We start from the raw sequence: 22,244 nt of genomic DNA, 5'->3' as shown, positions 1-22,244 counted from the left end.
GGCCTGCTGTGTTCATCCAGCTCTACACCTTGTTATCTGCAGGAATTATTATAGGTTTGCCCAGAGACATAGTTATCAAGTATTTTTGAAGTGAAATGTTCACCTAATATGCTAAACTTATTTGATAGATTAAATAAATCTGAAGAAGCAGCACAAATCAGTGATGTTAGTTATATTGCAATAAATTTAAAAGTTAGTTTAAAAAGTGTGTGAGAGGATCAGAAAAGGGAATGTATAATAATTATCCAGTTAAAATCAGTAATCAGTTTTCTAAATGATGACCATGACTAAGAGGCTGGATGAACTTTACAAATGTTAATGCATCATTACTTAGCATCTGTTATTGAATTAGTGCTTAACTGTCTTAGATTGTCTTGTATGAAGATGATTGCACATTTCCTCTGATATTGAATGTGGGCTGTGAACCTCTGATATCATGAGCAAGCTGATTTACTGTGTGTTTCTTGAAGCATTTGGAACAGCCAGCTGAAGTGAATTTTTGCATTTTCAAATTAGCAATTTTTTGTATATTTTTATGGAACATGATTCTGAAGTACAATTAATGAAGTACCTCATTGTGGATCACTGATTTACCAACATTCTAATGCAATTGAAGTCAGGCTTGCCTAAATTGGTGGAATTAGGAGTCATTTCGGTGGGTAGTGATAAGAATCATGTGTTCAGTCTGGAAGTGAAGAATAAAGAAAGTGGATTTGAACTTGATTTTGTTCAGTATTTATGCTACATTGCAGCACCTTTTAATGTAATAAATACCCAAAGATGATTCACAAAGCAAAACATGACACTCAGCCACTTAAGGAACTATTAGGCCATATGACTAAAGGTTTGGTCAAAGAGTTATGCTTTAAGGAGTGTCACACAAGAAGAAAGTAAGGAAAAGAGGTGGAAAGGTGTAGAGAAGGAATGCCACAACTTATGGCATGGGCAGCTGAGGGCATGGCTGCCAATGGTGAGGCTATTAAATTGGAGGCAATTTTGGAAGAATACAATCCTCTAAATTATTGACAGGGATGAAGGAGATTTCAGAGGTAAGGTGAAATGTGACCATGGAGGGAATTCAAAACAAAGTTGAGAATTTTAGAATCCAGGCTTATGGATTCTGAGGTGATGTCTGAATGGAATTTGTTGACAGTTAGGACACATGCAATAGACCTTTGGATGACTTCAAGTTTAGAGAGACAGTAAAATATACAAGGCCTGCTCAGAACACCTTGATGTCATCAAGACTGGAGATCACAATGGCATGGATGAGGCGGGGACAAAGTTGATGCTGTTATGGAGATGGAAATTGATGTTCATATTGATGTTGCAGATTGTTTGTTTGAAATTCTCATCTTATTTTTCAAATCGTAGCCTGAACCCCTCCGTACCTTTGTAACTGTTTCCAGCTCTACAACACTCCCTGATCTCTATGTTCCTCCTATTCTGGCTTCTTGCCCAAATTTCCATCAATCCAACATTAATGACTGTATCTTTAGGTGCCTGGGTCCAAAGCTATGTAATTGCTCGAACCCCCATAACGCTCTTTGCATCTCAACCTCTCTCTAATTCCTTCACACTTATCTCCTGACGAAGTTTTTAGCTACCAGATCTGATTATATGCAAGATGTCAATTTCTGTTTCATTACACTCCGTGAAGTGCCTTCAGATCTTTTATTCCATTGAGGCACCTTTTAAATGCAAGTTCATGTTGAGAGACACAGGAGTAGCCACTACAAAAGACGGTCTTCACACTGCCATTGTGTTGTGTGGCATTACCATTGTCTAAAAAGGACTGATTCAGAATAGAGCTAACAGCTCAAAACTGAACAGAGATAGTAGGAACTGCCAATGCTGGAGTCTGAGATAACCAGGTGTGGAGCTGGATGAACACAGCAGGCCAGGCAGCATCAGAGGAGCAGGAAAACTGACATTTTGGGTCTAGACCCTTCTTCAAAAATGGGGTTTCTGAAGAAAAGTCCAGAGCCGAAATGTCAACTTTCCTGCTCCTCTGATGCTGCCTGGCCTGCTATGTTCATCCAGCTCCACACCTTGTTATCTCAAAACCGAACATCCATGAGGCCCAGCAGAATTGTATTCTGTCATGATATGTAAACTTATGGTGCAGTATATCCCTTACTGTACCATTACTGTCAAGACTTGATGTCAACCTGAGGCATACAGGGCAGCGTGCCAGTAACAGGGAATGCAACATGCTATAGACAAGGTACAGCAATCTCATAACCAAAGTGCTGGGTTCTGTCACATTCAGTGGCAGTTAAATAACTGACAAGAGGAGGAAGCTGTACAAATTATCACCATGCTCAATGAATAGTGAGTCCAGGACATGAGTGCAAAAGACAGGGCTGAAGCACTTGCAACCATCTTAGTCAGTAAGTGCTGAGTAAATTACTCATCCCAGTCTCCAGATTGGAGGGGCCCCACAGTTTAGGGATGGGATTGGAAAAGTTTAAAGGAGGAGCTCAGACAGCCAGAGAGCAAAATCAGAGGAATCATGAATGAAGGGGACTGTGAGAATATTGGAAATAGTAGTGAGATCGGGGGGACAAGCTAAGAATGATCAGATGGGAGAGAAGAAAGATCATTGGGGAGGACAAACAGTCATGTGAAGTGGGTAAGGTAGATAAACCAGATCCAGCAGGTAAGTAGAAAAATACTGACTTCCTGGATCCATCAGTTCTTGCTTCTCTTTAGCGCAAGATTCCTGAGATCTGGGAAACCCATTCGGCCCAGATTGCATTTCAATTGATGGTTAATTTTGCCTCATTCTAACATTGAAATAACCAACCTTAGACCTGCAAACAGATTGCATTCCCACACTGCTCCATTGATAGCCCTGCTTCCTTTCGTCTGTAAGGTGGTAGGTCAGACTGGGTTTCAGATTTTGTTTCACTTCCTTGCATGTTGCACGAACAAAATCCACATGTTTCAGGAAGTCACCCCCTTCGTATTTGTTATTTCCCTTAATTAAAAAAAAGTTATGTGAAAAATAACATTTTATGCTTAACATTAATCTCGGGCTGAAAATACCCGGTATGAAAAGTATTTATAAACAGGAATAAATTTAAAACATTTGGTTTCCAAGCATGTGCTTAATTGTCTCGAATGTGATGTGATAAAATGTTTTTATTGCCCCTCTGATCGAACAGGAAGGTGTTTCTTTGAATTTGTATTTGTTGCAAAAGAGGAATAGAAAAGCAGCATTCCATTCCAGAATGATTTCCTTGGTGTCCCATACACAATCAAATGCAGGGCAATTGACAGTTGTCAGCAGACAAGCGCACTCAATATTCTGATTAAACATTTATTAAATCAGTCCCCTACCTCTGGTTTCTGGATAGCTTATTAACTTGTTTTTCTGTCTTAATGATGTCTGAAGATTGTACGTGCACAATTTATTTATTTATCCCAATAATCTTGCAGAAAATCAGTCATTGTGATTGGACATTCATTTACTTGAATGCTGATGAGAAGTTTAATTGGTAAATGCTAATCAACTAAGTACATAGAGTGAAATCCTGGTCTCTGCCATAAGTTGATATGAAGTGGGACTTGATAACGCTGGACAAAACCAATAGTGCTAAATCAGAAGTGCGCAACTTTGATCGAGTATTTTTTCAGTCTGCTGTTTTATTACTTTTGAATCACTTCTAATTTTCTCACCTAAATACATTGATTCCTTAATGTCAATTAATTTGAAGTGATTCCAAATGTTTTTAAATTTCTTCCACCTGCTAGAAAAATATAATTGTAACTCCGCCCATATTAAAAATGATTACAATTATTAAAAATTAAAAGTATAACTTTAAAAGGGCAGCATGGTGGCTCAGCAGTTAGCATTGCTGCCCCATAGTGCTGAGGAACCAGGTTTGGCTGACTGTGCAAACTCCACACAGACATTCTCCCTGTGTCTGCATGGGTTTCCTTCATGTGTTCCAGTTTCCTCCCACCATCCAAAGATGGGCAGATTAGGTGGACTGGCCATGCTAAATTGCCCATAGTGTCTGGGGATGTGTAGCTTAGATGGATTAGCCATGAGAAATGCAGGGCTACAGGGATAAAGTAGTGTGCTGGGTCTGGGTGGGGTACTCTTTGAAGGGTCAGTGTGGACTCAATGGGCTGAATGGCCTTCCTACAAATTGTAGGGATTCTGTGATTCTCTCAACTGACTTTGATTAAAATATATTGCAGTTATATTGTATTTAGTGTTTACCATGATGCCACCTTTAAATATTACTTCTTACTAATTTATTTTTGCAGTTAAAAAGATATTTTAATTGCAATAAATTATCCAGTCTCTGTATTTAATATAACATGGGAGATGATTTGAATAATAGTAACAACTCAGTGATTTAAGTGAGCTATGTCACAAAAAATTATATCATCAACACAGTCTTTCTGATGCGAGAGACATTTGATAGAATCAGTTTATCTGCAGATGAGGATCTGTGGAGGAGTATTTGCTTTGATCAGTAGTTATTAGTTTCTTGAGATTTTAACAGGAGTCACTAAGACTGTATGAACAGGACGAGGCTCTTTAGCCACTGGAATCTGTCACATCACTCCTTTAAATTGTGGCTATTATTATAATTCCATTTACCTGCCTTGCTTACATACCCCACTTTACCTTACTTAACAAAAGCTACCAATCACAGTTCTAAAATTTCTAATTGCCCCCAAAGCCCAACAGCTTTTTGCAGGCGAACATTCCAGATATCCACTACCTTCTGTTTGAAGAAATACTTTCTGACAACACCCTTGAATGGCTAAGCTCAAATTTTAATTGCAGTCAATCAGCCTACCCAGACATGTTATGACACACCTCCACAGAGGTACTTCTGGCTTTGAGATAGAGACACTACCACTTCAGCACAAGATCCCTAGCTCTGATGTCAATGTTATGTTCCCTTATCATGGACTTTGAAAGTGCCAAAATACGAGCATTTCTTTGATCATGAGGGCTGATCTGCTGTTAAATCATTTTGAATCATTTATCATTTTTGGTCCTAAATGCATAAATTCCTTAGTTGTTATTGTCTCTCCATCTTGTAATTCTTTCTCCTATCAAATCTCTTAATTAACTTAAACACCTGAACTGTGAGTTTAGAAAGGCTAAATGGAATATATTTTATTCCAAGGAGCCTGAGGAAAAAGACAGGCGAGCTGGGAGCACAGAGAGGCATGGTGAAGAATGACATAGCTGTAATGGAGACATGGTTGAAAGATGAGGAGGATTACAGCTCAGCATTCCTGGTTCTTGGGTATTCAGACAAGAAAGAGAGGGAGTTAGAAGAGGAGGGGGCTTTGCAATATTGATCAAGGAATCACTTATAGCAGTGAAGGGGGATGATATCTTGGGAGGATCATCAAATGAGGTCCTATAGGTAGGATTAAAGAAACGCAAAAGTCAGGGGAGTAACATGATGTTGGGTGTGTGTAGCCACTAAATAGCCAGGGAGAGGTAGAGGTTCAAACATGTTATCAAATTTTAGTGACGTGTAAGAATGATAGTAGTGGTGGAGGATTTTACTACACAGATATTAACTGGGATAGTTTATCTGCAATTAGGGAAGGAGATGAGGGAGACTTAATTATAGAGGTAAGGACCAAGAAGTTTGTGAATGACACCAAAAATTGGTAGTACGATAAATAATGAGGAGAGAGCTGTAAACTATGGGAGGATATGAATGGACTGGTCTGGTGGGCAGAATAGGAGGAAGGCAATTTCCTTATGCCTTCTTAACCATCTTGTCTATCTGCCCTGCTGTCTTCAAGAATCAAAGGAGATGCACAACAAAGTCCCTCTGATCCCCTATCCTATCTAGAGACCTTTCATCGAACAAGTACTCTCTTGACTTGCTAGTTAGTCATCCAAAAATGCGTCACTCACACTTATCAGGATTAAATTCCATTTACCACTGTTCAACCCATCTGACCAACCCATCTATATCTTTCAGTAGATAACAAGGTGTAGAGCTGGAGGAGCACAGCAGGCCAAGCAGCATCAGAGGAGCAGGAAAGCTGACGTTTCGGGTCTGGACCCTTCTTCAGAAATGGGGGAGGGGAAGGGGATTCTGAAATAAATAGAGAGAGAGGGGGGGAGGCGGATGAAAGATGGACAAGTAGTTGTTCGGCACAACTAGTGTCCCAAGTTTTATTTTTATATTGTGGCTGCAGGGAAAGTTTACCAGGATGCTGCCTGGGCTGGAGGATCTGAGCTATGAGGAAGTATTGACAGCTAGAGTTGTTTTCCTAGAAGCTGTGAAGATTGTGAAGGGACCTGTTACAGGTGTATACGATTATGAGAGTTGTGGATAGATAGGCACCTTTCCCTTTAGTAAAGGAATCAATAACCAGAATGCGTATGTTTAAGATAGGAGGTAAAAGGCTGAGAAGGGAGTTGGGGAGAAATAATTTTGCCCAGAAGGTGTTCAGTGTCTGGAACTCTCAAAGGATGCTTGAGTCAGAAATTCTTCTAACATTTACAATGTTCATTTAATCTATGAAAGCCTCCAGGGCTATGGACCAAGAGCTGGAAGTTGGGATTAGTGTAGTTAGATGTTTATTGACCAGCACAAACACAATGGATCAAATGGCCTTCTCTGTGTCATAAGTATCTATGAGTCTAATTGGATCATCCTGTAATCTTCTATATTCCAGGCAATACAAGCCTAGTCTATGCAAAAAGGCTAGAGATATTGATCTGAGTTTTGTGACCTATGAACCAAATTGAAGACTGTAGGATGTCAAAATTGGAAGGTGGAATGTGATTTTTTTTAAATTTCCTTATTATGGATGCCATTGATCTGGAATATTTATAATGATAAAACCACTTCTTGAATTGTGATTTGGTATGTCAAATACAATAAGCAATAGCCACTGCTCAAATTTTGATCAGTGTCTTTAACATTTGGTAATTGTTGCACTAGATAATGTACTTCCTGTTACCCAGTGATATTAATGTATCATTAAATAACAACAGTGTTTATTTGTATAGCATCTTTAATGAAACATTGTAAGATTTTAACAGATAAAAATTAATTAGTTAAGAATTAAACCTAGAAGTTTGCTCAAGCTTTGCAGCATTGTCCTATGTTGTTGGGTTAATAAGGGTCTTAAAAGAAAACAGAATGGTAGAAAGGCAGAAAGGTTTAAAAGGAATTCAAAATGTGCCAAATGGCCTCTTTCTGCACTGAAGGGATTCTTTGATTCTATAAAAGTCTATGACCTAAAAATGTTTTATGATCTTCATACCTTCAAAAAGCATGCACTTTCATGATCTCTGGAAATGCTAGCTTTCCAGTCAACTAAGTACCTTTAAAAGTATTCACTGTTGTAATGTAAGAAATGTGATAGCCAATTTGTACAGAGATAAATTTCCAGATAATTGGTTTTAATGATTGTGGCAATTTTGCATTAAATAAGCAATGTTACTGTGGAGAACTGCCTGCTTTTGAGTTGTGTCATGGCATCCAACGCACCCCATCCTCCTGGACACCACCCTATGGCCTCCTACCCTCCCTCGACCTCTTCATTTCCAACTGCCGTCGCGACGTTGATCGCCTCAGCCTCTCCACCCTTCTCACTCACTCCAACCTCTTCCCCACGGAATGTGCAGCCCTCTGTTCCAACCCTAACCTCACCATCAAACCCACAGATAAGGGGGCGCAGTAGCGGTATGGCACACTGACCTCTACATCGCTGAGGCCAGACGCCAACTCTCTGATACCTCCTCCTACCGCCCTCTCAATCATGACCCCACCCCTGACCACCAAAACATTATCTCTCAAACCATTCACAACCTTATCACATCAGGTGACCACCCACCCACAGCCTCCAACCTCATTGCTCCCCGTCCCTGCACCGTCTGTTTCTATCTCCTTCCGAAAATCCACAATCTGCCTGCTCCTGCCCCACTGATCTTATCTCCACTTACCTTGACTCTGTTTTCTCCCCTGTCCCAGTCCAGGAGCTCCCCACCTACATCCAGGAGACCACCCACACCCTCCACCTCCTCCAAGGCTTCCAATTCCCTGGCCCCCAATACCTCATCTTCACTATGGACATCCAGTCTCTGTACATTCGTATCCCCCATGTGAATGGCCTAAAAGCCCTCCGCTTCTTCCTCTCTTGCAGGCCCAACCAGTTCCCCTTGACTGACACACTCATCTGCTTAACTGAACTCGTCCTTACCCTTAACAACTTCTCCTTAAACTCCTCCTACTTCCTACAGACTAACAGGGTGGCCATAGGCACCCACCTGGGGCCCAAACTATTCCTGCTTTTTCGTAGGATACATGGAACAGTCCCTGTTCTGCTGCTACACTGGCAGTCTGCCCCAACTCTTCCTCCACTACATTGATGACTGTATCGGCGCCGCCTCATGCTCTCACAAGGAGCTTGAACAGTTCATCAACTTTACTAACACTTTCACCCCAATCTCAAGTTCACGTGAACCATCTCTGATTCCTTCCTTTCCTTCCTGGACCTCTCCGTCTCCATCCCTGGTGACTGCCTCGAAACCAACATCTATTTCAAGCTCAACGACTCCCATAGCTACCTGGACTATACCTCCTCTCACCCACCCTCCTGCAAGAATGCGATTCCCTACTCCCGATTCCTCCGCATCCGCTCCCAGGATGGGGTGTTCCAATCCCACACATCTTAGACGTCCTCCTATTTCAAGGACCATAACTTCCCTGCTCCGGTGATCGAAAATGCCCTCAACCGCATCTCTTGCATTTCCCGCACTTGTGCCTTCACACCCCCTCCCCCAACAGAAATAAAGACAGATTCCCCTTGTCCTCACATATCACCCCACCAACCTCTGCGTCCAACGTATCATTCTGTGCCACTTTTGCTACCGACAATCTGACTCCAGAACCAAAGATATATTTCCCTCCCCACCCCACCTGCCTTTTGTAGGGACTGCTCTCTCCACAACTCCCTCATCCACTCCACACCTCCCACTAGCCCCACCACACCTGACACCTTTTCCTGCTAACGGAGGAAGTGCTACACCTGCCCCTACACCTCTTCCCCCACCTCCATTCAAGGCCCAAAACAAACCTTTCATATCAGACAGGGGTTCACCTGTACATCGGTCAACTTGGTCTACTGTATCTGCTGCTCCCACTGTGGCCTCTTGTACATCAGTGAGACCAAGTGGAGGCTCGGATAACATTTTGTAGAGCATCTGCGCTCTATTTGTGACAAACGACAAGACCTTCTGGTCGCGAACCATTTTAACTCCCTCTCCCACTGCCTGGGTGACATGTCCATCCTGGACCTCCTCCAGTGCCACCATGATGCCACCTGCAAACTGGAGGAGCAGCACCTCATATTCCACTTTGGGAGCCTATAGCCCAATGGCCTTAACATGGATTTCACCAGTTTTAAAATCTCCCCACCCCCCGGCCTCCTCCCATGCCCAACCCTCCCTCTCATCCTTGCCTCCTTGACCTGACACAACCTGTCCATCTTCTCTCCCATCTATGTGACCCCCACCTCACTGACCAATCCCCACCTCTGCCTACCTGCACTCACCCATGACCATCCCCCTCCTCTCTCTCTTTATTTCTGAGCTCCCTTCCCCCTCCCCCATTTCTGAAGAAGAATCCCGACCCGAAACGTCAACTTTCCTGCTCCTCTGATGCTGCCTGGCCTGCTGTGTTCCTCCAGCTCCACACTGTCTTATCTCTGACTCCAGCATCTGCAGTTCTTGCTATCTCACGGCATCTTTTGTGTTCATGTGAGAGCTGAAAGGCCTGCATTAATCTTGTCATCAAAAGACAGTAATTGTGGCAGTATAGCACTCATTCAATATTGCATTGAAGTTTCAGGCAATATTTTGTGCTCCGTGTTCCAGACTAGGACATGAGTTCCGAACATTTTGGCTCAGGGCGGGAATGCTAACATTCTGATACGAGGAACGGTGAGAGATGATTGCTTAGAGAGCTGTTAGAGCTCTCATATTTCAGCTGACAGTCTTTTAAACCAATACAAGTTGAACAGTTTCTTCCTTTATGAATTTGCAAATCACAGCACTTGGTTTGCAATTGAAATTAAAACAGAAATTAAATTACCTACAGATGTTGTTCCAGAAGAGAAAAAATTAAATTGAACTATAATGACATTACCTCAATCTGCAATTACTTTAATCTTTAGAAGCTAATGTTACATTTAAAACTTTCAACAATTTACCACGTGAATTGGACAAGAGTGTTTGAAATTACAAAATATTGCCAATACCTGAGCATGGGGAGGCCCTCTTGTGGTGCAATGGTAGTATCGCTACCCCTAGACAGAGAGGCCCAGGTTCAAGACCCACCTGCTCCAGAGGTGTGTAATAACGTCTCTGAATAAACTGATTAGGAAAAATAGGTTCTGCCACCTATTAGAAATGTCTAACTAAAGCTAGGGAAAAGTGCCTGTGACCATTATTGTCTTCAAAGAAATTTTAAAAGGACTGTTGTTCACTACTTTTTTACTGGAGGTTTCTGTCCACAAATTAAACTTGGGGAAACGATGGAACAGCAATATTGGGTGGAGTCTTGTTGAGAAATTGATCTTGCCTGTCGGCTGGAGTGTTGTCAAGAGATCCATGATGCTTCTTTTCATGAGGGCCTACTGAACCACAAACCACTCGGAAGGTGGTGGAGCCAACAGCAGACCTTCCTCTGAAATCAAGACCCATGAGGAAGGTCTTGCATACAGAGAATGCAGCTGCTGCCAGAGGTACTGTTTCAGGATTGTGGAGGAACTCAGGCCACAGATAATTAATGTCAGGGGGGTGGTTTCATGGGGTGCAAGTCATGGGGAGAGGGCAAAGGGGAATCAACAGCAAGTACAGGGGTGTGGATCTCAGTGGGCTTCTCCACTTCCCAATGGTGAGCCTCTTGACCAGTCACAGAGTGCCTTTGAGCTGCTCCACACAGTTCCAACTGCTGAGCAGACTGCATGATTACAGGTCCACCTCTAGCTGGGTTCATCCCAGAGGCGGTGAAATGTGATGTTTGAATGGTTATTAATTGGCCATTTAAGGGCCTCAATTGGTGGCCGGGAGTGAAGGTCAACCATCAGCCTTCCCAACCACCACTCAACTCTGGCAGAGGTGGGATGGCAGTCGGTTTCAGGTACACCATCGTTCCTACTAAGTAAATACCCATCCTGCCTCCAACCTTGCCAGCTGAAAGACCAGAAGATACCACTCTTTAGTTTTATTGTCCAAGCATGGGATAGTTTTGTTTCATATAATAAGGTTTCAATCATATTCTTATTGGGTTCGATATTTGCCTTGACCTGGAAGTGGAGCAAAAGTAAAGAAGTAGAATCATATCCAACAAAACTGGTGAGCAAGAGCTCTTTCAATGTTACTACTTCAAAATCCTGGATCTTCCTTCTGCATTGTGGATGTGCCTACAGCAAATGGACTGCAGAAGTTCAAGAAGGCAGCTCATCACCACCTTCTCAAGAGCAACCACGGATGGTCAATAAATGCTGTGCCAATTCAGCGATGCCCATGTCTCATAAATTAATCAAAATTAATTCCAATGTTGAAGAAACAATTTTAATGGACATCGGCTCAATGATCTCTTTGAAAGAATGAGAAATCCATTTTTTCATAAAGTAATATCTCATAATGTTTGGGGTAAATTACAAACTTTGGGTATTATAGACCATTTGTCACAGATAAGTGATTAGCTCTTTGAAAGTTAGAACCAAAGAGAGTTAGGTTGTACCATTTGATTTTTTTTTTATTGTATGAACCGAGAATTCCTAATTATCTTTTGTACTGAAGAAATTATTTAAAAATTGCAAAATCCATTTCCCCTGGATGTTATTCCATTCCACATATTGCTTTGAAAGTGTGTGATAAAGGATTATAATAAACTATTATTATTTGGGAGATTAGATTTTCAAGCAGAGATAAAATAGGTTTTGCTTTAAGTTGTGTGATGGTGACTTTTTTTATGTCGAAGAAAGCGTTGGAGCAATGAATTAAATACATAATTTTCTCAGTCAGATGCCTTGGTAGTTAATTGCTGAATGTTTGTTTATATAGTTGAGTTTTCAACTACAGAAGAAAAGATGGTCAGACGCCAGAATCCGATTTTACCTGAGAAAAGCAGTTTCTTATCAGGAGGAGGGCATGTTAATTTGTAGAAATCACCAGACTAAGTTTTTAAGTTGGTTGAAATCTCCAGTCTGTGAGAACATTGTAGACGCCTCCTGGTTGCAGGACCTGAAATGAAAACGAGGCTATCAGGATTGAAACAAAAATCTAAAGCCCAGTGCTGGGAAGAAAAAAGTCTCCGGGACTTCAAAACTGGAAAGAGTCAGCTGAGTAAGAAATCTTTCAGTTATGATAGGAATGGTGCTTTATTGGATTTGAGTATCAATAAAAGATATTGTTGAGAAAATGGTTGAACCATTGCTTTTGCTGTTTATGTTAAGGTCTTTCTAAACAATTATACATGGGGTCATAAGAACATAGTAACAGGAATAGACTATTCAGCCCATTGAGCTAGATCGTCAATGGCCTAGTGATATTATCGCTGGAATCCAGAGACCCAGAAAATGTTTTGGGGACCCAGGTTCGAATCCCACCACTGCAGATGGTGGAATTTGATTTCAATAAAATAACTGGAATAAAGAATCTAATGATGACCGTGAATCCATTGTCGATTGTCGGGAAAACCCCATCTGGTTCACTTATGTCCTTTTTAGGGAAGGAAACTGCCATCCTTACCTGGTCTGGCCTACATGTGACTTCAGACCCACAGCAATGTGGTTGACTTTGAACTGCCGTCTGGGGTTAGCAATAAATGCTGCCTAGCCAGCGACACCCTCACCCTGAGAATGAATAAAGGATCCACCATTTAATACAATCATGGCTGATCAAACATTTTAATACCTTTGACCCACACTATTCCCATAACCTGCAAAAGTGGAGGTTGTGTTGCATTATTAGTTAGGAAGTAACTACTGCAGGGATGATATCTTGAAAGGATTGTCAAATGAGGCTTTGTGGATAGATCTTAGGAATAAAAAGAGGGCAGGCACAGTTAGAAGTGCATCTTAGACTCCCAAATAGTCAATGGGCAATTGAGGAGCGTATATGTAATCAATTCATTAAAGCATATAACAATAATATTAGGGTAATTTATTAGGGGATTTCAACTCCCAAATATTATTTGGGATTTTCATAGGATAAAGTGTTTGGAGGGTGTGCATTCCATAAATAGGGGTGTAGACAGGATGGATAGAAAGCAGCTGTTCCCCTTAGTCAAAGAGTCAATAAGAAAGAGGCATATTTTTAAAGTGAAAGGCAGAGGTTTAGAGGGAATTTTGGGAAAAATGATTTTACCCAGAGGGTGGTGATCTGAATTGCATTGCCTGGGATGGTAGTTCAGGCAGGTAACCTTGGGCAAACTTTTAAAAAGTACTTCAATAAGCACTTGAAATGTCATAACATTCAAGGCTATGGTACAAGAAAATGTGAATAGTGTGGATCACAATATATGTTTTGGCAGTATGGACTCAATGGACTGAAGGGCCTTTTTTAAATTCATTCATGGGATGAGGGCATCGCTGATCAGTCAGCATTTATTGCCCATCCCTAATTACCCAGAGGCCAGTTTTAGAGTCAGCCACATTGCTGTGGGGCTAGATCACATGTAGGTCAGACCAGGTAAGGATGGCAGTTTTCTTCCCTAAGGGGCATTCGTGAACCAGATGGATTTTTCTGACAATCGACAATGGTTCAGGGTCATCATTAGATTCTTAATTCCAGATATTTTATTGAATTCAAATTCCATCATCTGCCATGGTGGGATTTGAACCTGTATCCCTAGAAGATTACCTGGGTCTCTGGATTAACAGTCCAACGATAATACCACTAGGCCATTGCCTCCCCCAAACTGACTGTATGATTCTATGAACCTTTTAAGTTACTGATAATCAGGTTCCAGAGATGTACCAACTCGATTAATTTTTCCAATACAACTTTATTATTAATAATAATTTTCTTCAACTCCTCATTCTCCCTAGTTACTTCGATCTCTAATTCTGAGAGACTTGTTGTCTATTTCTGAGTGAAAACAGATGCAAAGTAATCATTTTGCTTCTCTGCCAATTCTCTATACCTTTTCTTTCCCTGGTGTAATAGACTTGTGTTCTATTGTTAAAAGCACATCATATGAATATGTGCAGTGAATAACCACCATGGTAACCAAACTGCAAAAATAAAACTTATGATTTGTCAGCTAGGTTTGACTCTGGGACTTTGCCATAATACAATCAGTTGGGATCATTACAAGTGTCACATGATAGTTGGCAATAATGTCACTATGCTAACATTGCAAGTTTATTTTTCTTCACAAAATAACAATAAGGCTAATGGCAGAAATGCAATTTTAGGTGAGGGACAAATACGAGATTAAACATAATTTGTAATTGTTGATTGTGTTGTGTACATCCTGCCAGAGATTTAGAAAATGGCTCTCCTCTTGTGGGCGGCACAGTGCCTCAGTGGTTAGCACTGCTGCCTCACAGTGCCAGGGACCCAGGTTCGATTCCACCCTTGGGCCACTGTCTGTGTGGAGTTAGCACATTCTCCCTGAGTCTGCGTGGGTTTCCTTCCACAGTCCAAAGATGTGCAGGCTAGGTGAATTGGCTGTGCTAAATTGCCCGTAGTGTTCAGGGATGTGTAGATCAGGTGGGTTATACAGGGATGGATCTGGGTGGTCTCTGAGGGTCAGTGTGGACTTGTTGGGCCAGAGGGCCTGTTTCCACACTGTCGGATTTTTTGGATTCTTTCTACTTTACTATTGAATGCTGTATTTGGGTAGCTGGATGCTAGATGGGAACTATGTATGCAATAGAACATTGGATGCAAGATTCAGCTTGTGTTGCCTTCTGGAGATAGAAAGTATTGGGAGCACTTCCAAAGCAGCATGACAAGCAGTGCAGTTCTCCAGTTCAATGTGTGAGTGCATAGCTAACATCATCCAGACCATTACATGGACGTAATCTGTAATCTGCTGTACTTTGGTGATGACTGTACTTCCATCTCACACAAAAAGATTCAGATTCCAGGCTGATAAGGATGCATTAGCACAAGGATAGGACACTCCATATTTCTGAACACAGGAGCACAAGAAATTGGACCAGACGTTGTAGAGTTAGATTATCGGGCCCTTTGCTCTGCTATCCAATACAATTGTGGCTGATGGAGTTTCAAATTCGTTGGTTGTGTGATCATGTATGAATATTATATAGTCATAAAGTCACACAGCACAGAAACAGTCCCTTCGGTCCAACCAGCTCATGCCAACTATAATCCCAAGCTAAACTAGTCCCACATGCCTGCGCTTGGCCAATATCCCATATCTTTAATATAGTGAAAATTATCAAGTTATGTGTCACAGAAGCAAGATCGAACAAAATTTAACATGGAATGTCATAAGGAGATATTGGGATTGCCAAATGTTTGGCCAAAAAATTAGATTTTAAGCAGCAGTTTAGACACAGGAGAGTGTAATCTATAATGAACGCGGTCTTGAAATATAACTTTTTTGGTTCGTACAGATTTTTTCCATGTTGATATATTTATATCTAAACCCAATCAATTCAATAGTTATTACATATAAACAAATCTTTATCAATCGACTAAAGGAAACCTTTTGAACCTTATCTTCAAGACTGCATTTTTATGCTTTGAAGTTATTTAATAGCATGTAACAAATGCTGTGTTAGTGGCTAGCTCACTACCATCAAATGATTTGAATCGATGGTCTATGGCCAATGCTATCCCTTGCATTATTCGGTAACTTGGGGCTGTACTTCAGCAGTCAGTAAATCTGCAGCTACAGTTGTAAGCACAGACCAGGAAATGGATTGGCAGGCAGGTGCAATGCCTGTTCACTTACCCTCTCTGATGGGGTTTTATGAGCAGCGGGAATGGTGTTAAGTGGCCCATCACCTTTGGATGAATTGAGGCCTTTAAACAGTCAGTTAATGGCACCTGTAGGCCATTTCGCACCTTCCTCCTATTGCATCTTGTAAAATGGCAACAGCAGTACGTAGATAGATCGTAGGGGCCATCCTCTGGGCACTCCTGTTTGTTCGCACACCCCACACCTCCTTATCACAGCCCTCCCCATCCACCTTTTGCTGAGGCCTACTTGACTGGTGCCAGTGAAGTGTCCCCAATTTCCCTTTCAGTCCTCCATTGGCTCCTTATGGGCAGCTCCTGGGACTGTCTGTCAGCCAGCAATTCCTGTTACATGGGAGGGAGCAGAAACCACCACCTCGGGCATTTGACGACTACTTCTTATTTCAATACTATACTTTAATCATAGAAATATCTTTGTATATATACATAGTCCCAAATGCAGTTATGTTCTGTATGGTAGCATTTCAAGGATACAAACAAACTTTGGAGTTCAACTCTTTCCAAACAAACTAAAGACAATTCTTACACATACAAGACTATATTTACATGCATTGAGGCACTAGGAGGATCCGATAACTGAACAGAGCCGCATTTAGCTTCAGCAGGAAGATCTCAGACAGTGGCCTTTCCCCACTGCACTTTGGCAGCAGCTTCCCCAAGCTTTAGTGTGTCCCTCAGCACGTAGTCCTGGATCTTGGAATGTGCCAGTCTGCAACACTCACTGGAGGTCAACTCCTTGCTCTGGAAGACCAACAGGTTTCGGGCAGACCAAAGAACGTCTTTCACCGAGTTGATGGTCCTCCAGGCACAATCGATGTTTGCCTGTGTGTGCGTCCTGGGGAACAGACCATAGTACGCAGAGACCTGCATCGTGGAGCTGCTCGGGATAAACCTAGACAAAAACCACTACATCTTTCTCCAGACTTCCTTTGCAAAGACACATTCCAGAAGGAAATGTGTGTCTGACAACCATTAAATCTGGTTGTGCCTTCGCAGCTTGCACAGAGGGTCAGCCCTATCTATTCAGTTGGAAAACATTAGTTTATGTGGAAGCAGAGGTTTTGGAGAGGTTGAAAAGTTGCAACCAGAATCTCTTGTGCCTAGAAATGTTTCAGACAAGTTCCCAGAAATGTCTGCCTACAGGTTCAGTTAACTTGATTTCTCATGCAGTTTTTAATATTAAGCAGTAATAAGATTCATGTACACCTGTGTTGCAGAAACATGAAGTTGCAATACAGATCTACTTACAAAACACTCAGTTCATATCTTAACTGCCAAAATCATTACTTCCGTGCTTCTTCCTAATTGCATAGCTATTTTATGCTGACGATTTGTGATTAGTTGGTAAATGCATAAAGTAGAACAACCAAAACAGGTGATTCTTTTCCCCTATCACTAATTGTATGAATTTTTCATCTGGCTTATTTTCTAGGAGAGAGAGTGAAATGCGGATCCCTAATGGTTGGCTGTGTCATCTGGCTCCTGAAATTATTCAACAACTTTCTCCCTCGACAGATGAAGACAAACTCCCATTCTCCAAGCAATCAGATGTATTTGCATTTGGGTTAGTTCACTGCTGTATCATAAAACAAGAACTGTATGTCTGGTGTAAGAAAAATAATACATTAAACAAAACATTACAGAGAGAGAGATAGGAATAGATTCTCAACATCCTATAACTTTAAAACTGTGTTAATGCTTTGACATTAGTCAATTATTTCTTATATATGTCGTGTTGCTAGTTACTGTCCCATCATAAGGCTCATCAGTGTTGGGTTTAGCTACTGTTTCTGAATCTGAGGTCTTACTCAGGGTTCATTAAAATAGCTTTCAGGGGGTCTGCAAAACTGCATGAAGGTGATCTAAAGTAGGTCTGACTTTATGGATGGACCACTTGGGTGACTACTCATGCCACCATGCCAACAAGTAACCTCTCAGGACATGTAAACCCTTTCACATTATTCCATTGAGCTGCAGAAAGTCTCTACAGACCCTAGTTTGAGAACTATGAGCAGAGATTCCACCCCTATTGACTAGTCTGATAGTGGGAGTTGGGGAATCAACTCATTTGAAACTATGGCCCAGTTAGAACCGATTTTCACTATTTATATCTTTTAATAACGAGCTGGGTGGACATAAAAATTTACCCATTGTTTCTGTTGAATAACAATTGTCCAAAGCCTGTTTCTAGAAAGTACATATAAAGTCATTTTTATTTGTCATTTACGCAGTTTTCTGCTTTCATCTGCTGTTCCAGGTGTCATTACCAAGCACTCTTCTTCAATAGCTTAATAGAATTTCTCTTAAACTTTGTGACATCACTTTTGGTGATATACAATAATTAATATTGTTATAAAAGTACATCAGGAGCAACCACAACCAAATCTTAAACACAGTTGCTGTGTGATTGTATGACTCTATGACAGAGCATAAATATTTTTTGGATACATTATTTTTAAATGATTGGATGGGAGGATTAATGACTGCTGTTTGCATTCAATATATTAACATGGAATCTTTGTTCTTTGCCTATTCAATGATTACTCTGTGGAGTTTGTGAAAATTGCTGTAGGTATTTTCCCTTTACTCCAATACTCCAACAGAACAGCTTAATGAATACGTTCACAAGAAAAGAATGTTACAGCGTGTCCTGATATTGGTCGTCATTGTACGGATCATTTTATATACTACCACTGTGCAGATAACATAAAGTGCAAGAAATTAGGTACAGGGGAGAGACTGGAGTGAATGTTGTCCTCTTTGAAGCAAATATTTTATATGACAACTTATTAATCTGTAAAAATGCAAAGAGTATACCAGTGCGTTTAATGAGATTGATTGATTGAACTAGACTTTATATGAGTTGTCTATTCCATACTTTGGGTGATTCAGCCTTTATTTTCTCATGATTTTCTATTATTAATGTGATACAAATTTTATAATTTGACTTTCAGTTGAAGCCCTTTAATAATCACAAAATATGCTGAAAATTTTCTAGCATGCTTTCCATGGCAGGTTTCAATATTATTCAAACACCCATGAAAGCTACATGGCAATATTTATTGTCACAATATGTAATGTATTAAAGTGATGAAGGTTGCAATAGAAATGAAAATGTTTAAATTATAGCTCCCTCTTGTATTCCAATGAACTTCAATCATAGAATGTATTTCATTTACATCTGTCCTAAAGGTATAAACAAAACATTGCATGGTAAGAGAAGTTTTTGTTGTTGCAAGTGCAAAGGTGTTTTAACTCAGCCTTTCTGCTGCTGTAACCTGTTACAAAAATTCAAGTAGAGATTTGGGTGTTTCTTCTCCTGCCTATTGGGAATGAGTGAAGTGGTACAATTCTACATCAGTACAATTTTTTTTGGAAACACAGTACTGATGGATTGCATGCATTTATTCATTTTTATGACAGAACCATATGGTACGAGTTGCATGCACGTGAGTGGCCTTTCAAGAATCAGCCAACAGATGCGATAATATGGCAAGCCGGGAGAGGCATGAAGCCTAGTCTAAGTCAAATTGGCGTGGGCAAGGAGATTTCGGTATGTAGAAATCAGTTTGTTCAATATCTTCTGTGCAAAGCAATTTTACCACCTATCTCTAATTTACAAGCAATTAGACAATTTCTTTTCTAAATTGGTGCCAATACACTAATACATTATGGAGCCAACAGTAAAAGATGGTATTTCCCTCTTCTTTTTCTCCACTTGCTGAGTTTCCAATCTCAGCCAGGCTATCATGGGGAGGTGTTGAAAAGAGCTAAGAAAATTGGATCTCTACTGTCCGTTCTCGTAATTATTGATTCAAAACTACAACAGTAAAGCTTTGAAACAGGCTATCTACTCCCCATTTAATTTGTGGTTAGAGAACTAAACAAAAGAAAAAGATTAAACACATGCAAGGCAAAATTGCAAAACAATGTGCAGGACACTTTTCTGTTGAATGACTATTATTGTGTTGTAAATAGTGCTGGGATGATTGAATAGATCAATTTTATGAAAAAAGCATACAACTACGTAACTAGGTACGCGAAAGAATCAGTGCACACATCTGTATTTGTACCATTCTTCCTCAGTTTTTGCTGATTGTAGTTGCCTGTCATGTTAAAGGAAGATCTTTTTCCAAAGCTTTTTTTGCAGTTGTTAATTCATGTAGCCAATGTTTTCATTGAACTCAGATGCTATTAAAGCAATGCTGCTTGATTCCCAGCTGACTCCTTCTCCATCTGCCCACCCCGGATTGCAACCTTCTATCTCTTCCTTTAAGTGTTCATATATGATTCAGATCTGCTAAGAGGCTCAAAGGTTGCAAGCACATTGCCTTAAAATTAGCAATTTCTTCTGATCTTCATGGCTGTCTTGCTAATACTGTATTCTTGAGAACAGTATTGATGAGCTTTCACACCCATAGTTTTAGTAAAGCTTGTCATCACTGTATAGCCTTTTCCCTCCATAAAGTACTTGTTTTAGAACAGGGATATGGTAGCTTGAAATAACCTTTACCTCTCTTTCATACAATGTCAATTTTGTACAATTGGTTAAATGCAATAAAAAATATTTCAGAAACCAATGTCAGTAATAATTCTGTTACATTTGTATCATTTGACAATGTAATTTTGTTTTCATGCTGTTATTTATAAATCCAAATGTTGAACCTCCAACAATGTCATTACTGCATTGATATTAATTCATCTGGTTCTTGCTATAATTCCCATTAGGCAAATTTAGCAATATTCTGTTTTTAATACCTGTTATACAATGTGTTACCTTTGAGCAGTTGAAAATAAATAAATACCTTGGTTGAGCAAGTGATTTATAAAATAAATTAGTGCACCTTTTATCTGTTTCCAATTGATTCCAGGATATCTTGCTCTTCTGCTGGGCCTATGAGCAGGAAGAGCGTCCCAGTTTCTCGAAAATCATGGAGCTACTTGAGAAACTTCCCAAGCGAAATCGCCGCCTCTCCCACCCTGGACATTTTTGGAAGTCAGCTGAATACGTTTCCCTTAGCTCCAATGTGTGAAAGTCCAGATACAAATTGATGGATTTCGGAGCACCTTAGCATTTCATGCATTACATTGCTTTAATGTTTCAAACGGTTGGTGGGAAAACCAGATCAATCCTTCAAGGACGCTCAAGTTGGGAATCAGAGACTGAAACTCCAAGTGAGTGTTTTAAATCTCAGTCATGGCCTAATAAAATTTGCAGCAGTAGCAGGCACAATTTAGCACACTCTTTTGGTCACTGCCACTCCAAGCAAAGGGAAGAAGGCAGCAGAATGTGGAAATAGCATTTGGTTTAGCTGAGTGGTTTCTTCTAACTTTGAGTTGGTATAAAGGCAGTCACGGAAAACTCACTTGGAGAAAAGACCAGCTGAGTACAAAACAAAAATTCTTATTCATAAATTCAGTGACACATTTGCCAAAAAACTCAGTCTTGCATGATACTGTGACTGCTTTGTATCTATCTGCAAATGAGGAAAGTTCCAACTGCTCAGATGGTTTCTCAAAAGAATAATATTGCATAAAGTGTGGAAACCTGATGAGACCACTTTTGTGAAAAAGAGTGCTGTTGTGACTCAGAAGAATGTGTGACCGTGATTAATGTCCTGTATTTTAGCACAGTGAATAAGATCACACCATTTAAGTTGTGTGATATAAAATTATTTAGAGCAACAATGTAATTATATCAGAGTTTGATAATACATGCAATCGTAATAATAGAAAGTTACCACAAAATTGAACACTGGGCTCTTTGTTTGGTCTCTAATTTAAGTTCTGTTATACTTGGATCTTGTGCCAAGGCAGGAGTTGAAAAAGGTCACAGTATATCCTGAGCATGAATCCAAAATTATGGTAAACTAAATGGGCTGAATGGTCTTTTCTCATTGCTACCAATTTAATGAGGTTTTTTTTATCAGCAACTTTTGTGTCCATTCTGACCTATCACCTGTAATAGGATTATCCTGTGCTGAATCTCTTTTTTTTGTCACCCATCTCTGGACAGGAAATTACAAAAGAACAGTTGATATTGGTCACTGGTACCTTTTATCCATATTCTTTAATATCCCAATGACTACAGGCTCATGTCTGACTTCCTGCTGCTCCCTGGCAACTGTTGTCCCATCTACTTCTGCATACCCACACTGCCAACTGATTGTGCCAACTGTTGCTCTGAAATAAGCAATTTTTTAAAAATATCAAAAAGCATTTCAATGCAAACAAAACAACATACAAACATTTCATAAACTCAATT

The 22,244-nt window shown here is 40.4% G+C and overlaps 1 protein-coding gene across 1 annotated transcript in view; it reads left to right on the top strand.

The window, feature by feature from the left end:
• ksr2 (kinase suppressor of ras 2) overlaps window positions 1-21,012 on the top strand; it is a 302,030-nt gene extending 281,018 nt beyond the window's left edge. The window contains exons 18-20 of the mRNA XM_020528680.2: window positions 17,412-17,543; window positions 19,403-19,532; window positions 20,851-21,012. Of these exons, the coding sequence (XP_020384269.1) occupies window positions 17,412-17,543; window positions 19,403-19,532; window positions 20,851-21,012 (424 nt within the window). The remainder of the gene's footprint in view (window positions 1-17,411; window positions 17,544-19,402; window positions 19,533-20,850) is intronic.
• The last annotated feature ends 1,232 nt before the right edge of the window (window positions 21,013-22,244 follow it).

The sequence above is a fragment of the Rhincodon typus genome, chromosome 24 (genome assembly GCF_021869965.1).
Source record: "Rhincodon typus isolate 14 chromosome 24, sRhiTyp1.1, whole genome shotgun sequence".
Classification (NCBI taxonomy): domain Eukaryota; kingdom Metazoa; phylum Chordata; class Chondrichthyes; order Orectolobiformes; family Rhincodontidae; genus Rhincodon; species Rhincodon typus.
This window is presented reverse-complemented; position numbering and strand designations above follow the sequence as displayed.